This window comes from Elgaria multicarinata, chromosome 6, assembly GCF_023053635.1.
Source record: "Elgaria multicarinata webbii isolate HBS135686 ecotype San Diego chromosome 6, rElgMul1.1.pri, whole genome shotgun sequence".
Taxonomy (NCBI): Eukaryota; Metazoa; Chordata; class Lepidosauria; order Squamata; family Anguidae; genus Elgaria; species Elgaria multicarinata.
In genome coordinates, this window is record NC_086176.1 from 478,659 (window position 1) to 497,007 (window position 18,349).

The 18,349-nt window shown below is 41.3% G+C and overlaps 1 protein-coding gene across 1 annotated transcript in view; it reads right to left on the reverse strand.

Moving 5' to 3' along the window:
* Positions 1-13,451, reverse strand: part of USP54 (ubiquitin specific peptidase 54) — a 127,512-nt gene extending 114,061 nt beyond the window's left edge. Inside the window, exon 1 of the mRNA XM_063128890.1 lies at positions 13,134-13,451. Coding sequence (XP_062984960.1) covers positions 13,134-13,280 — 147 coding nt within the window. The 5' untranslated portion in view covers positions 13,281-13,451. The remainder of the gene's footprint in view (positions 1-13,133) is intronic.
* Positions 13,452-18,349: the final 4,898 nt, after the last annotated feature.

Below are 18,349 nucleotides of genomic sequence, written 5' to 3' on the forward strand. Positions count from 1 at the left end.
GACATTTGCCTGTATGCTCATCTTTATCCCAGCCCTTTCCTCCTCCCTTCCTGGTGTGCCCCAAGAAGTCAAGGAACTCTGGTTTCTAGGTTCAGAACAAGCTAGGATGTTAAACCATGGTTTGAAATTGGCTTTAAATCCTGGCTTGTTCTAAACTTGGCAACTGTAGTTTCCAGGTTTAGATGAAACAGGAAACTATATGTAACTGAAGATTTCCAGGTTTAATTGGGCACACCAAGAAGGACAAGGGTTATATGTGCAGGCATAAGGGTAGTTCAAATCTCAGTTTATTATGTGGAGATATGATAATCTGAACAAAGTCATAGTAATACTTGCAACTTCATTTTAGAACATCTGCAAGACCTTCTGTTAGTACAAGAACAAGGTCTGGAAATACCAATGAAAGTGTTATTGTGGTATATTATGGGAAATAGGACACAGTGCATAGTATCCAATAAGGGCCATGGATTCTTTAGAACACACTGGGTAGTATCTAATAGGGGCCATGGGCGTGCGCAGCCATCCTTGCTGGCCAAGGTCCATGCTTGGCTGTGATATAGCACTTCTAAGGACAAGCCCCGATGCAAATGAAAATACTGGTTACTGGAAGGGGCATGACTTGTCTTTTCCAGAAACCTGCATTTTCACTTGCTTCAGGGTTGCTTCTGGAAGCATCATGGTTGCACGTGGTAGGGGCTGTGTTTAGACCTGGGCTGGTAGGGCTAGGTGTGTGCATCGATTCCAGCATTCTGTTCATACAGTGGCCAGCCTGCTGTTGATCAGGGACTTACAAGCAAGGCATGGTGCAACAGCACCCTCCCCTTCACGTTCTCCAGCAACTGGTGTATATGGGCTTACTGCCTCTGATACTGGAGGTGGCCAATAGCCATCAGGACTAATAATAGTCGTCAGAAAACAAAATGGAATTTCTGCACTGGGCCTCAGAGAACTTCGCAAAATATTTTTGCTGTTTTGCAAACTGCTCAAGTTCAATGCTGAACTAAGCCCCTCCCTCCACTCAGAGCCTAAGGAAAAGCATTGATTACAGCAACAAAGAAATGGAGCTGGGGAAACCTGAGCTCAATATGCAGTGGACGAATGGACAGGACAGTAAGCATTAAGGTGATCTATATCAGCTGAGGTTGCACTGTTCTTCCTTGTATTTCTTTTATGTGTGATTTTTTAAAATAAAAGTTGGAATAAATGAGGACCCAAAAGTAATGAAAGAAGATTGGGAGAAAAAGAGCAACAGCTTGATGGCAATGACATCAGGATTAACTGTAAATAGTAAATGGACAAAAGATGATTATGAATTAAATATGTAGTGTGGAAGTAGCCTTACAGTGAGATAGCAGGAGTTATTAGAAATATATTTGATGAAAGTAAGATTTCTTTGGGGATATATTGAAAATATGATACCTAGGAACCATCAGGAAATGGTTAGTAATTTTTAATTAGAGTCAGTACTGAGATAATAAATAAATGAAGTTTTAACATATCAGTAGTATTAACTTTTATACATTTATGGACCTTTTAATGTAAATTCTTAGTGTCTTTTATTTTAATTCTTTGTATTAAAATGAACTTTTACAGATTTGTGGGCACCTTCTAATGAAAACCTTTTTAGTATATTTTTGTATTTTATTTCTTTGCAATGTAGAGTTTTGCATCTGTATTGCATCTGTAAAGTTGATATGACCATGATGGTTGAAACAACAAATAAACAACTACCAACTAATAAATAAATGCGAAAACATCTAATCTGTATAAAGGATTAAAAAGAGTGTAGTATACTTTATACAACATGGTCAAGTCATACATTCAGTAAATTTAGTGAATAAACAAAGAGCAATAACCAGCGGAGTACCACAGGGTGCTGTCTTGTATTATTCAACATTTTTATTAATGACCTGGATAACGGGATTGATGGGTTTCTTATCAAATTTACAGATGACACAAAACTAGGAGGTATGGTCAACACCCATGATGACAGAATGAGACTGCAATCTGATTTGGACAAGTTGGAAGACTGGGCGGAGAGGAACAAGAAATCCTTTAGCAAGGAGAAATGTAAGGCACTGCATTTAGGGTGGAAAAATGTAGGGTACACATACAAGATGGGGGAGTAATTGCTTGGAAGCACTACAATGGAGAAGGATTTGGGTGTGGTCATTAACAGCAATCTGAACATGAGTCAGCAGAGCAAGATGGCCCCCAGAAGGGCTAACAGTTCTGGGCTCCCTTAGAAGAAGCATTGTATCAAAGACACATAAAGTCCTTAATCCTCTCTCCTCTGCACTAGTGAGACTGCACCATGTATGACCACAATTGTGTATGATTCTGAGCACATTTCCAGAAGGACATTGACATTGACAGGTTAGAACAGGTTCAGAGGAGGGCAACAAAGATGATACAGGGACTTGAGGACATGCCCTATGAAGACAGGCTGAAGGAACTTGGGATGTTCAGTCTGGAGAAAAGAAGATTGAGGGGAGACATGTTAGCAGTGTTCAGGAACACAAAAGGATGGCATAGGGAAGATGGCCAAGAACTATTTTCCTTGGCCACAGAAATTAGGACCCAAAATAATGGGTATAAGTTACAGCTACCTAGATCCAACTAAATATAAGGAAAAACTTCCTGACGGTAAGATCTGTACAACAGTAGAACAGTTTACCTACGGAGGTTGTAAGCTCTCCATCTCTGGAGGCTTTTTAGAGAGGTGGACAGCCACCTCTCATGGATAATTTAATTTAATTGGTTTTCCTGCACATTGCAGAGGGTTGGACTAGATGATCCTTGTGATACCTTCTAACTCTACAGTTCTATGATTCTAAATAGCAAATGAGATTCAATGTAAGTAAATGAAAAGTGATACACATGGGGGCAAAAAATCCTGATTTCACACATATACTAATGAGTTCTAAACTGTGAAGACTGTAAATAAATACTAAGATGATTGAATGTAGAATGATGCAGTGAATTCTTTTTTTACATGAAAGCATCCTATAAGGTAGAATCCTATACTTGAAAACTACCATCAGAGGGGATCTAGGAACTAGTGGAAGACCCCCAACACTGGCAGTTATATTATATTATTGGCTATTCTTCTGTTAACCTCCTTATTCCAGGTAAGCTATTGTACTATTATAAGCTGCAGGAAGAGGGGGTAGGCCAAAAGGGATGGTTGTTCCATTCAGGGCCAATGGCCCTTCATCTTCCCTGGGGTGGGGTTGTACTTGGATTCAGATCTGGTGTCATAGATTTTGAAAGAATAATGGTTTATGTTATCTGGAATTGCTAAGAATGACTACTTAGAATAATAATTAATCTCCATACACAAGAGAATATATCTTATTTAAAATTGTTTTTAGATATATGTTGTCTGTGTGCGCACTATCTGTTTATATGTAAATGGTTTTACACTTTGTATAATGTATTTTAAGGTGTTTTAATTTTATACACCCAAAGAGGTTTGTCTATGGGGCAGTATAGACATTTAATAAATAACAACAAACATAATAATATTTTTTAAAAAGCAAACCATAGGCAAATGGGAATGAGTCATTATTTATTATTTATTTACAATACTTATATACCACTCCACATCCAAAGATTTCAGAGTGGTGGACAACAGATAGGATAAAATAATGAAAACACCATATTAAAATTTACTATTTTTAGGAGAAACAGAATTGTGTTAAAACCACAGCCAGTCATTCAAGGAAAACTTCCTGAAACAACAACTTTTCAGGAGGTGCCAGAAGCACCACAACGTTGGCACTTGCCTGAATGCCAAAGGCAGGGAATTCCATAGGAAAGGGGCCACCACCCTGAAGATGATTCACCTGATCAACTCTAATTGGACCATAGGTCCATGTGGAACCCCCAGGAACATGCCCTCTGATAACCTCAGAGACTGGGCAAGTTGGTAAGGGAGAAAACACTCTCCCAGTATCCTGGTCCCACATGGTTTAGGGCTTTGTACACTATTATTTATTATTTATTCAATTTATATCCTGCCTATCTACAGAATACCCTAGGTTTACAAAGTTAAAACAATTTAAACAAGATAAAAATAATCAATAAAACACCCTGGGTAGCATAAAAATGTTAAAAACAGTTTAAAAAGATAAATCAATAAAACCATACACCATAAAAACAATAAATAACGATCAACAATAAGACTCTTAAGAGAGAAGACCTGCTAGAATAATAGTACTAGAATCTTAAAACTGGCCTGTAGCGAATAGGCAGCCGGTGCAGTTCTGTCAGCGAAGGAGGTGCAAGCTGAAAAGGGGCAGCTCCCGGCAACAGCTGAGCTGCTGCACTCTGCACTAGCTCCAGCTTCCAGAGCAACCTTACGGGCAGCCCCACAAACAGCACATTGCAGTAATCCAGTTTGCAGCTAAAACCTGAATCTAATGTGGCACTCCAAGCAGGGATTTTATATATTTCAAGAATACCCCCACCCCCAAAAAGCACAAAGACAATTATAAAGTCTAGGTGCCAAAAAGACCAAAAAAGCCATCACAGAATGCAATTATGCACTTGCACTTCTGCCACCAGTTTTTGTTCCACTACTTCCGTTACTCAAGCGGGGGAACTTTGAAATTGTTTTGGCAACCTGGAAAATCATTCTGAAGCAACACTCTCTTTGAACTGGGGTTGTATGTCTGTAACCTGCTCTAAAGTCTAAACTTTTCTTTAAACCAGAATTCCTTGGATTTAGGCAAACAGGAGGGAGGTGTATTGTTTACAGACCAAGTCCATTTTCTTGTAGCAGCTGTTAAGGCCAGCCAGACTCTGGTGTTCATAGAATCATAGAATAGTAGAGTTGGAAGGGGCCTATAAGGCCATCAAGTCCAACCCCCTGCTCAGTGCAGGAATCCACAACTAAAGCATACCTGACAGATGGTTCTCCAGCTGCCTCTTGAATGCCTCTAGTATGGGAGAGCCCACAACCTCCCTAGGTAACTGATTCCATTGTCGTACTGCTCTAACAGTCAGGATTTCCTGGTGTCCAGCCGGAATCTGGCTTCCTGTAATTCGAGCCCATTATTCCGTGTCCTGCACTCTGGAATGATCAAGAAGAGATCCTGTTCCTCCTCTGTGTGACAACCTTTTAAGTATTTGAAGAGTGCTATCATGTCTCCCCTCAATCTTCTCTTCGCCAGGCTAAACAAGCCCAGTTGTTTCAGTCTCTCTTCATAGGGCTTTGTTTCCAAACCCCTGATCATCCTCGTTGCCCTCCTCTGAACATGCTCCAGCTTCTCTGAATCCTTGTGTGGTGCCCAGAACTGGACACAATACTCAAGATGAGGCCTAACCAGGGCCGAATAGAGAGGAACCAGTACCTCGCGCAATTTGGAAGCTATACTTCTATTAATGCAGCCCCAAAGAGCATTTGCTTTTTTTGCAGCCGCATCACTGTTGGCTCATGTTCAGCTTGTGATCTACAACAATTCCAAGATCTTTCTCGTTTGTAGTATTGCTGAGACAAGTATCCCCCATCTTGTAACTGTGCCTTTGGTTTCTATTTCCTAGATGTAGAACTTGGCATTTATCCCTATTAAATTTCATTCTGTTGTTTTCAGCCCAGCACTCCAGCCTATCAAGATCACTTTGAAGTTTGTTTCTGTCTTCCTGGGCATTAGCTTTTGTGTCATCTGCAAATTTGATAAGCGTTCCCTGCACCTCCTCGTCCAAAACATTAATAAAAATGTTGAACACTGGGTCCAGGACTGAGCCCTGCGGTACCCCACTCGTTACCTCCCCACAGTTTGAGAAGGTACTCTTTGAGTCCGATTCTGTAGCCAACTGTGAATCCACCTAAAAGTTGTTCCATCTTGCCCACTTTTAGCTAGTTTGTTAATTAGAATGAACAAACTGTTGCTCCAGCCCAAGTTTTAGGCAGAGCTCATGCAATCACACACACAAGCTAGACCAGGCCGGCGAGCCATGTTGGAGTCTGGCTACAGCTGGCCTTGTATGTAACATTCCAGTTTCATAATAAATACGTTTGCTGTACCTCAACTTTTTCCTGGGTGGTTCCTGAATAACACAGATGTTACTGGAGGAGGATCCATCCCCTCCAGCCCTCTCTCCCTTTGGGGCAATCTACCAGACACACAGTTCTGAGGCTTGTATTGGTGTAAGCAAACAAAAGAAATTAACAGCTAACACATTTTATTTTGTGTCCCTACCAACCCTAAGCCACAGGTTTCTCGCTTTACCTACACCAGAGTCCTCCTCTCAAGTCACTCTTTTCAGAGACTGAAGCTGCCCCAGACCCAGGCAGTTTCCTCTAGGTCAGAGAACTCAACTGAACCAATCTTAAACTGCATCTTTGCAGAGGTCAGAGAAAATGGGAGACTCATCAACCTTTTTCTGTCTCTCTCTTCCTGTCTGCTCAGGAATTGACTCAAAAGCCATTCTTGTGTCAAAACAACAACAACCGTTTATTGCAGTCAATAGACCATTCCAACAAAAATTACATACAAAAGGACTGAGCATACAATTAGCTATTAAAAAGACAAGTAATCATAGAGGATCTAATAGAAATGGCCAGGTTCAAAAACTTGGCCACTTGCTCGGTGATTGATTTGTCTGAGTTCCGAAGTAAAAGGGACATTAAGAATTCAGTTGGGTGACCAGGAAAAGATTGTAAAATGGGGTTCAGAAGATCATTCCTAGCCCCTTGGTAAAATCTACAGAACAGTAACACGTGTGATACGGTTTCCACCTCAGTATTGTTACAGGGACAGCATCTGTTGAGCAGTGGGGTTTTGTTGTATCTACCATCTAAAAGTTTAGAGGGAAGGACGTTAAGTCTGGCTAGTGAGAATGCTCTCCTGTATTTGGGGATTGTTAACCAGCGCAGGTAAGGCATCCCATCTTTACAAAAGGAGACTGGTAGTCCTAGGGACTGGGGGGAGCATGGGCCCCGAGCAGCACTCTGGAGGACTTGCATGTCTATATCAAGCAGCCTCTGTTTCACTAGTGATTTGGCACTAGCTAGATCCCTTGATAGTAACATAGGGGATGATAGGCCTACTGAGTTGATTTTACTTGTCATGGCCTTTGACTAGGGAGATTCAAAATGGTCTGACAGGATCTTGGATACTAGGGAATTTTTTAGAAGTGCCAACTTGCAGTGAAGCCAGAAATGGATCGCATGGATCCAAGCCAGACAGTTAACAGAATTCAGACCAGCCCTTAACTTAAGGATAACTCCAGAGACACACTTGGGAACATCAAATAACACCCTAAGGAAAGATGACTGAATGCCCTCATAGGAGCATTTAGAACACGGGAACCAGATTGGTGCCCCATAGAGAATCTGAGGGATGATTTTGGCCTTGAAGACCTGGACAGCTGCCAGGAGGAATTTCCCACCCCTTGTAAAAAAGAAGCGGGTAATTGCACCTGCATGTTGTTCAGCTTTAATCTTGGAATGCTTTCCCTGCTCTCTCCGTGAAATGGTTTCATGAAACCATATGCCCAGATATTTATAGGAGCCCACTTGCTCAATCTTGGAGTTCCCCATGACCCAGGAAAATCTGACCTTGCATTTGGAAAACACCAGTACCTTGGATTTTGTGTAATTGATTGAAAGAAGGTTTTCTGTACAGTAGTTGGCAAAGCCACGCAGCAATCTCTTGAGGCCCACCTTAGCCTGAGAAATCAGAACAGCATCGTCTGCATACAGAAGAAGAGAGACTTTGGTGTGCTGTATCTTGGGTGGATGGGATGGCAATGGCTCCAATGCATGAGGGAGGTCTGCCAGATACAAGTTAAATAGAAGAGGAGCAAGCACACAGCCTTGTCTTACCCCACAGGATGCGGCGATCTCTTTTGTGCAATGACCTTGTGGGCTGCAACGGACCTGAGCGGTGGTGTTGTAGTAGAGGGATTGGATCAAGAACAACAGAAAACAGAAAGCTGTTCCAGTTTGTTCCAAAGATGTGGGCGAGATATAGAATCAAATGCAGATTTTAAATCAATGAAGGCTGCAAAAAGTTTGCCACCTTTAGGGGCAGAGTATCTATAAGCCAGGTGAGCCAGGACCAAACAGTGGTCAAGGGTTGAACAGCCAGGTTTAAAGCCAATCTGCTCTTCACCCAGTAGGTCATGCTCATTGATAGTTTGAGACCTAAATAACTAGCATAGACCTTCCCCACTATCGATAGCAGACTAATAGGGCGGTAGTTAGATGGGTCATCTTTACGGCCTTTTTTATGTATTGGAATTATGAAGACTTTCAGCCAAGCTGCTGGGATAATGCCTGATTGGTTAATTAATGAAAATAGGGAGGCCAACAGTGGGGCCCACCAGCTGATGTTACTTTGAATCAGCTCTGAAGGGATACCATCAGGGCCGGGAGCCTTGCCAGGCTTTAGCTGGTGAAGTAAGTCCTCCACAGTGGCAGAGTCAACCGGGGGCCATTCAGGGGCAGCAGGAGATAGGCAGGGAGAGGGATTTGTGTCACTACTGTCACTGAAAACAATACGGAAATGATTTTCCCAGATACTAGCAGAAATATGGCATTCTGGACTGCCACTTCTATTGCTTAGAGCACCTGATACTAGCTGCCAGAAAGTTTTGCAGCTGCGAGTTTCGGAAACAGCTATCAACATTTGCCAGGATTCACGGGTTGCTTCATTCTTTTTGCGCTGTAACAATTTCTTATATTCTCTCCTAAGCACAAAGTATGACTGTGGGGGTTGGCACTCATTGTTCGTGCGATATGAAGAATAAGCTGTTTGAATGCATCTCCGGAGATTAATGCACTCCCGATTGAACCATTTGTTTCTACCGGTTCTTGGGTGTGTCATTATGCTGCCAGAGTTTTGTAGGGAGGAGCACAAGACCTGTGTAACCTCTTCAAAAGCTAAGATGCCCTGTCTAGGAGAAGCGGTCGTGGAGATTGAATCTATAACATCCAGTAGGCGGGGGGAATGGATTAACCTACTGAAAACCAGGCCAGTTTTGTGAGACCATTTGATCCTGTTAGAATTTACTTTAAGAGAGCCAGGAGAAGGACAGGGGTGAGTAGACAGTTTTGAGCAGCCTAGATTGTCAAGAGAAAGCTCCAGTGGGAGGTGGTCACTGTCAGAGCGTACAGCGACTCTTAAATTACACCCCCAGGATTTAAGCTGTGGGTGGACTGAAATATAGTCCACTGTGCTTGCTCCCCTAGAAGAAATATATGTAAATTCACCCCAGGCATCGTCAGCACTAGTGCCATTCAGAATACGGAAATCATTTCTGGAGACAAACTGGAGCAGACAGACTCCAGCAGAATTGACAAAGGAATCTTTGGAGTTGCGTTGGCCAGCTCTGAGTTTGTTGTTGCCCAATGTGTATAGATCACCACACCTGGAGATATCCAGGAGATGGGTTCCTTGTGTCATTGTTGTTGACATTCTTGTGTCATTGGTCCAGAGAGAAGCTTCTCTCTTGCAAACAAAGTAGCTTCCCTTAACTGCTTCGCTTGCTTGTAAACAGACTAACCTCTTCACTCCCAGGAAATTCCATAGGATTGTAGTGTTTGCTTGGAAGGGTTCCTCTGAGGTGAAATTTGGGAGTTAAGCAGTTACAGTGTCCAAATAGGAGTTGTTAATATAATGTAGTGGAATAGAAAGCCGTCATCTTTGTTCAAACCACTTTGTATAGTGTCCAGTTTCTTGATAATTTCCAGTTATACATAGGGCTGCTTTTGAAAACAGCCCAGAAACTTCAGCTGGTCCAAAATAGGACTGCGAGACTGTGCTCTTGCCAAATGAGGCGGGTGACCTACTAGGGAGAGGGCCTTTTCAGTGGTGGCACCCTGGTTGCGAAATGTCCTTCCCACAGATGTTCACCTAATTCTTACACTGTGGGTCTTTTTGGTCCCAGGTGACCTTTTTATTTTCCCAGGCTTTTTATTCGTATGTTATTCTACTTTATGGGCTTATGTTTTGTTTTGTGAATGGCTCAGCTGATGGGAAGTACAGAAATGTAATAAATAAACAGTAAAGACCTAAAAGTAAATTATCTGCTTCTCACCCCATATCCTATACAGTGAATCACTGGAGGCGACTGCTGCTCAGTGTGCGTCTGAAGCTGCCCTGTTACATCTCCTAGCCCCTCCCTTTGGTAGCTTGGGAAAAAATCACCTTTGGTGGGTCTTGAACCCAACACTTTCTGCGGGCATCATGCCTGATCAATTATGGAAGTGCTATGTTTTTTCTTCTTCCCCTTCAAGTGTGGATTAAAGTTCTGGAATGATGCCCAAGTACTGGCAGTAGGAAAGCCATTGCTAATGTGTCATCCAGATCAATGTTAAATCATGATTTTTTAAGATGTATTGATTCCTGTTCTAATGTTGTTCCCCGCCTCGATCCAAAGGGAGAGGCGGGTAAGAAATAAATATATTATTATTATTACTATTATTATTATTATTATTATTATTATTATTATTATTATTATTATTGGGGCTGCTGGATTGGGTCCATGTGGCATCATCATGGGTGTTTTGTGGTGATGCAGAAGTGAATGTTGGGGGAATAATTCAACTATTGTTATATACCCTACACAGGACTAGCTTTGTGCCTCGTTTGGAAGCTGCAGCTGGCACAGAATGCAGCAGATACTCAATGGAGCACTTACATATACACATATTACATCTGTGTCAAAAGTACTGCACTGACTGCCTATTACCTACTGCGCCATGTTCAAGGCTTTGTTTTTGACAAAGCCAGAAATTATTAAGGACGAGGATACCTAGTTGGTCGTCTTCCCTTACATATACCCAGTTGACCCCTGAGATCTTCAAACTTTTTCGAACTTCCAAAATTTTCTCCACGTCTACACTGCTCAAGCTTTAGTTGAAAACAAAAACAAACAAAATCGGTCAGGTAGTTTTCTAGTAATAAGCTGTAAGGCCTGTGTCAGCATGGGTGCTAGTACTCCTGTTCCTTCCTAGCTTTTTTGCCCTTCAGTCCCTCAAGTGTGGCTCATGCAAAGAATCTCTCTCCAAAATTTGCATGTGACACTGCCCTGCTCTTCCCTCGCGTGCCCTGATTGGCCGTCTCCATCCCTTTCTGCTTCCCCACTGGCAGTGACAGCCTAACACAGGATGAACCTTCACGCCACACTGATTGGCCAAGCAGGGCTGTGCATTATTCTGTTGGCAGTGGGGCTGCCCTGCCTATTTGGTACAGAAAAAAATAATTGCTATTAAAGCTCGAGCTTTGAACTTTTTCAAACTTTCAAAATGTTCTACACGGGCTCAAGCTTCAGTTTAAAACAAAAATGAACAAAATTGGTCTGGTAGATCTCTAGTAATAAGCCTTACACTACTGTATTCTTATACAAGATACTTAAAAATATAAAATGCAGTACAACTATAAAGTAACTCAATGTTCCGGACACTCCATGTGCTCCTATACCAATAGGAGCACACCAAGTTCCTCTTACTGTGAAAAGCCTCATCAACACTTCCTCTTCTTTCCTCTGGTCTATTGATCAAGGACCTAATTTTAAGCAGGATCTTAGAGTTTATCATCTTTATCAACCGTCCCTGGTAAAACCATTTCAGGTAATCATTTCTTTGAAAAAGAAAGAAAAGGTGCTGCCAGACAAGGCTCTGGCTTTTTAAAAGAATTTTACAGGATGACCAGATGAGATTGTCCTCCACTTGAAATCCTCCATGTTTCCCACTGTTTTCTGGCTTTTTTCTTTCCCCAAAACATATGGTCAGGAGGAAAAGACAGAATAGTTCCACAATGCCTTTGGCTAGGAGTTATCTGTCTGGAAGCACCCAACGTTTCTTCAGTTTCAAAGGAGTGACTATGGGAAAAGAAAAGGTAGAAATTATTTATGGACTAACTCAAGAAAAATTTGCAGATATCTGCCTAGCTTCAGAACAACTCCATAGTTGTTGACAGAGCTAATATGTTGACAGAGCTAATCACATATATCCTCAGCAATTCTACAGATCCAGGCTGGCCACCAAAACATAAGACAAGTGAAGGGCATTCAGTGAGACATCACTTTGTAACCATTACCTTGACTTGAACTTCTTGCTCAGAATTTCTCCATGAAATGTGCATCTTTTACTAATGGCTCTCTCAGCAAGACCATACAAAAAGTGATATGATTCCATCCACAAAAATGAAGCGAACAATAGCAATAGCCACATCTGCATATATTAGTCCTATTATATTTCTGTTCACAATCAACATGAATATATTTCTCTTTCATGCAACTTTTAATCATTCTACTGATCACCCTGTGCTACTACCAACAATATCAGTGTAACTTTTTTTTTACTGGGTGTCTATCCTATCACTGGGGCTGCTGAGTTCAGCAAATAATTCAGTCAAACATTTTAGCATTCCTCTCCATAAAACAAGAATTTGTACTACTTGATAAACTCTTAATTAATTAAGATCCCTCTTAATTAAATCCCTCTTAATTAATTCAAAGAGTTATAAACAAATAAATGATAGTTGCCAACTAACATTAACCGGCATTAGCTGGATTGACATAAATGTCCAGACATCATTACTGAGCACAACTGTGACAAGACAGCTGGTTTGAAAAGTATACATCAAGATTACTCTAACCCAATTTCAAATCCAAACCCATTACTGATTATCTTGCCAACATATGCAATTTCCAAGTAACATTTGCTACCACTTTGAAAAACATCTTTTAACCTAATGAAGTACTTAAGTGAAGTCTTACAAAGCAGGATGCTTTCTTTACAAAAACAAAGATGGAACTGTGTTGTAATATTGCATTAAAATGAGAAAACATATAAAAATGGAAGAACAGATTTCCACATGCTTTTCTGTCTGATCCTACGCAAATGGTCCAGAGAAGGGTAGAATTTTAAACTGATAACATAACTTTTAAAATGGTAACAATATATTATACAAAGACAATAACAAACATTTAATTCTACCAGAGACTCTCATGAATGAATTAGATGGATATGAATTTATAATAGGGTACAGTTGCATTGTTATAATAGTAGATTTGTATTGTTACTTTGCTGTTCAAATGGTTTCAAAGAAGCACATAAAAAATAGAATAGGAAATTATATATAAAAGAGAGGCACACTTTCCTTCAGTTTTCTTACCTGTAATGCACTATTCAGAAAGCAGCTATTCTGTCCTGGTTCATTGCTGAGACCTTTACTTGGTGCTATAGATGTTGTATTACGTGGAGTGAACATTCCTTGTACACTGCCCCGTCCCACAGAAAAATAATTCCTCTTCCAAGACATCTTTCACATTTAGATTTGTAGTGTATAGACAATGTTTTGCCTGTTGTTGATTTAAACAAAGTCCTTTCCTTGATTGAAAATCAGAACTAAATGCTAAAACAAAATTCTTTCTTCAGATTGGTCACTGGTACTTCACAAAGTCATATGCACATTGTATTTTCCTTAAAATCCAGGCAACTGCCTTAGTATCTGAAACACAGAAGACAAACTAAAAGATCCCATGGTCTTTCAACAGCAGTTTTGGTGTTGTGCCATCCTTTACTTTAAAGAAAATTCAGTGGAACATTTGTGCAGACAATGTCATTGGTAGAAGCTCAGAAAAAACTGAAAACAAACAAAAATAACCTCTTATTCTTTTGTAATCTTCTTAAACCGATGAGCAAAATCCAGTAAGCAAAAATGAAATCCCTTGCTGCTTCTTGACAGTAGTTTCTTGCTGGGATACTGATTCAGGCAATTTCCCGTCTTATAAGCTGAACAAATGAGAGATTCAAGAGTAGCGTTTTTTAATTTTAGCAGAAAATGACTTCCTGAAGTTCTCTTAGCCTTCTGCGCAGAACTTGAGTGGTTTCTCCTACTGTTCCTTCTCTTGCAAGTGGAATGCCTAGCTGTGCCAGAAAGTTTGAGAGAGAGAGAGAGAGAGAGAGAGAGAGAGAGAGAATCAAAGGCTTGCGTCACCTAATTACTCACTTGGTTTTGTTCTCTTCTGCCAAGATCAGCGTTGCCTCACCTCCTACCAGAAACTCAGGAACAGAATCAAACCACAGCAAAACAAAATCTCTACCAAAGTTGAACCAGTGCAGCTAAGAAGAATCGCCACAATGAACCTTAATGACATTCCTACAACAGAAGACTTGGGTTAATTGGTATAATAGGTTGATATTTTAAAAAGCTACACATAGCTTTATATGATTAGGCTAGGGAACCCTAGAGATCCTCAAAGTAGCCAATCAAATAAGCATTATAAATGACAATTGCCTATTTAATATTACAGAGGAGATTCCTAAATCATTGCTGATCATGGCAGGGATGGCAGGCTTCAGAATATATGGAAACAGGTTCTCTGCCTCCTTATATAAGACATGTCAAAAGTCAGCCATGCCCTAGACCACAAACACACACACACACCTCTTTCCTTCCCCATTCACACAGCCCTCAATCAACAGAGAAGGTCATTAACGCAATCTTTGTAGACACATTGAAAGCTCCCAGAGAGGTCCTACCATTATAAAAGGCTCTTCTATGCTTTTCAAGACAAGAGGAGGTCTCTGAGTCTTCAAGAAGAAAAGCTTTCAGTTGTCTGCCCCTGCCCCAATTGCCTGACTTGTGCTGTCCAGATGGTTGTGGCTTACCAGAAGCAAGAGGAGACAACTTACATGAGCAGTGAGCAAAACTTTTGATATATTTAAGGTATTAATACTTTCTCCTTTTTATTGTTTCAGGATCTGATGTAGTCTGTTGAGAACAGTTGAGAAGGAATTGAGAACTCTTATACTGTGTGCAACAGGTTTTCCCCTGCCCTTCCTCTAAGATCTGTTATAGCCAAATAAAGTTTTGCTGGGAGTTCATGATGCCTCCTAAACTATGCTTGAGCATTACACATTTCTGCATTAGTACTGTCAATTTCTGAGCTCTCAGGCTCTCTCTCCTATGCAGGCTTCAAAATGTGACCTTCAACAACACAGCATGTACCCAAGCAATATGCAAAGGTATTTTATAGTGGCATATTCAATGTGTGTGAATTACAATCACATTCCACTATGCAGTTCCTTTTTCTTTCTTTTTTAAATAAAGAAAAGCCCTGTAATAGTGGCTCAACTGAGTGACTGTCTCCCAGTAATCCATTGTTGGAAATGTTGTTTGTTTGGAAAGGGTTAACCTGATTAACTTTCCTTTATTTGACTTTATTGGTTTAATTGGTTCTGCCCTTTCTTTCACTCCTATACCTTGACCACTTCCCTTCTAATCTTCTCCACTCCTCCATTTTCTCATCTCTCCTCCTCGCTTCATAATGAGGTTTGTTTTTGTTTCTCCAGTATCTGAGATACTGTATGTATTTTTTACTTAGAATAAAAGCTATTATTGTTTTCTTTTTTACCTTTACCATAAGTTTTAACAGACTGTTTGTTGCAACTGCTGTCTGTGCACTCATTACGCTATCTGCATATTACCTACACATAGGTCTGAACAAGTGGGGATCCTTACCATCTGGAGTGAATAAAAGAGATAACCTTTTTAAAATAACAAACTAACAAAAATCATAGAATCATAGAATAGCAGAGTTGGAAGGGGCCTACAAGGCCATTGAGTCCAAACCCCTGCTCAATGCAGGAATCCACCTTAAAACATCCCTGAATCCTATGAATCGAGTAAAATTAGTTTGCTTTCATTTTCATCTCTGACTTTTTATTTCACCTAGAATACATTGCATTTGTCAACTTGTTTTGTCATCTAGTTCTCACAGTTGAGTATTGTTTATTTCTGGCCTTTTCTTTTCTTTTTTTTACCAACCACCCCATATATTTGGAAGGAACTAAACTGATCAATGGAATGCAGGGGGGCAGGGATATTTTTTACACCAAGCACATGGCCTTCCCTCCATGGAGGTGAGGCACAACTTCCCCCCCCCCATCAGGCGGTGGAGCAGGAGGAGCCGTGAACTGCGCTCCTGCCCCCCCCCACAAGAGCCCACCTGCCGCTTCTGCAGGATGCTCCAGAGAGCCCCGGCAGCTACTGTGCTGCCACAGTGGGAGAGCAAAGCTAGCAGGGGCTCTCCAGAGCAGCCGCCTGCGCAGTGACGCCAGCAGGGGATCCAGAGAGCCCTGCCACTCTCTTTCCCACTGTGGCAAATCCTGCCATGAAAAAGTGGCCAGTTGGGCTCCCTGGAGCAGCCACCCACCTTCTGTTCTCTCGCAATACCCCACCCATGCTTGATACCCTCAGAGCTAGACATTTTGGTTGGCTCCTTGAAGAGCCACCATGGCTGCTTTCTGAAGCCAATGCAGCCCTCTCTCTCTCTCTCTCTGAGAGCGAGCGAGCGCCCGACTACCCTCTGGCTCATACGATGTGATGCAGCAGAAGTAAGGCCATACGGGGCGGGGGCGGGCAGGGAATGCAGCTGTGGCAATAAGAAGTGGGGTGGGGAGCACAATGCAGTGACAGTGATGGGGGAACGGCAGTGGGAGAGATTGTACCTGAGCTGACCAGGAATGTTCGTTGAATATTTATTTATTTATTTATTACATTTTTATACCGCCCAATAGCCGAAGCTCTCTGGGCGGTTCACAAAAATAGAGATGTGATCCATTGTTGATCAGTGTCAGATAACAAGCTAAATGAAAAAAATGTTGGCTGTATAATATTCAGAAGACAGACATCCCTATGAACAATTTTATCCATACATGCAATCTAAAAAAGTACTTTTTTCTGTTTTTCGTATTTTCACTGATGGTCTCAAAAATTATTTCAATATCTTATGAATCTTACCTTACACATTTAAGCCCTCTTGGGTTCCAACTGGGCAGAAATGGTCAAACTTATAGCCCCAAACAAATATTATGTTTTGGCTTTTCTTTCTTTCTTTCTTTCTTCCTTCCTTCCTTCCTTCCTTCCTTCCTTCCTTCCTTTTTTTTTTTTTTTACACACAATTAAGGTGATTTTTCAGTGAAAGCTTCCCATTCTCAATTACCATTATGGCTAATGAATTTTCTAATAATTTACTAGGGTCATTGTCTACTAAAAATAAAGAAAAAAGAGACTACCTCCTTTATTCACTCCAGGTGGTAATGATGATCACCCCTTATGGACTAATATAATCTGAGATATAAACAAAGCCCCTTTCCTCCATGCTCACATAAACAGCAATGAAAGTATTTGCAGAGCCCCGCCATTAGGCAGCTCAGCTGTTCACTACTGTTCACATATAGATGGAAGTGAGTTTTGCCAAGGTTTCTTTGCTGGTGTCTCTGCTAGTTGTAAAATGTCTTAACTGCAAAATAGTATGGGTCTGTCTGTCCATGGGAATGGAGGCTATTGCTGGGGACCAGATGGAAAGCATTTGGAGACTAGTTTTGGCTCCTGAACCACTAGTTGCCTAAATTAGACCCATTCTTTCCTATTTGCATATAGAGAACATGGTTCAGAAAACATGTGAGTGCAAGTTCAGTGTGAACTTCAATCATTATCTTCTAATGAGTGTTTTGCCGTTTAATTTCACTTATCTGAGGATCAGATTATACAAATATTAATTAAGTCTAAACATCCCTGTGAAGTAGGAAAGCATAATCCAGAAATTGTAGAAGAGCCATTTCTTATTCTCAGTGCCCTAACTACTCATCAACACTGCTTTAGGGAATGTAAGTACAAGACTAACAAACCAGTTCCCCAACATTCCTAAACACTGAATATACAAGAATGGCTACAAAGCAGCTTCCAATCAAAGCATCAGTCTTTGCTCAAGATTCAAATCAATCCACAAGAAGCACTTGATGCAAATGAATTCAATGACCACTATTTGCATACCAGGCTTAAAATATAGCCCCGTTAATCATAGAATCATAGAATTGCAGAGTTGGAAGGGGCCTGCAAGGCCATCGAGTCCAACCCCCTGCTCAATGCAGGAATCCACCCTAAAGCATCCCCGACAGATGCTTGTCCAGCTGCCTATTGAAGGCCTCTAGTGTGGGAGAGCCCACAACCTCCCTAGGTAACTGATTCCATTGTCGCACTGCTCTAACAGTCAGGAAGTTTTTCCTGGTGTCCAGCTGGAATCTGGCTTCCTTTAACTTGAGTCCATTATTCCGTGTCCTGCACTCTGGGATGATCGAGAAGAGATCCTGGCCCTCCTCTGTGTGACAACCTTTTAAGTATTTGAAGAGTGCTATCATGTCTCCCCTCAATCTTCTCTTCTCCAGGCTAAACATGCCCAGTTCTTTCAGTCTCTCTTCATAGGGCTTTGTTTCCCCTGATCATCCTGGTTGCCCTCCTCTGAACACGCTCCAGCTTGTCTGCGTCCTTCTTGAATTGTGGAGAACCAGAATTGGACGCAATACTCTAGATGAGGCCTAACC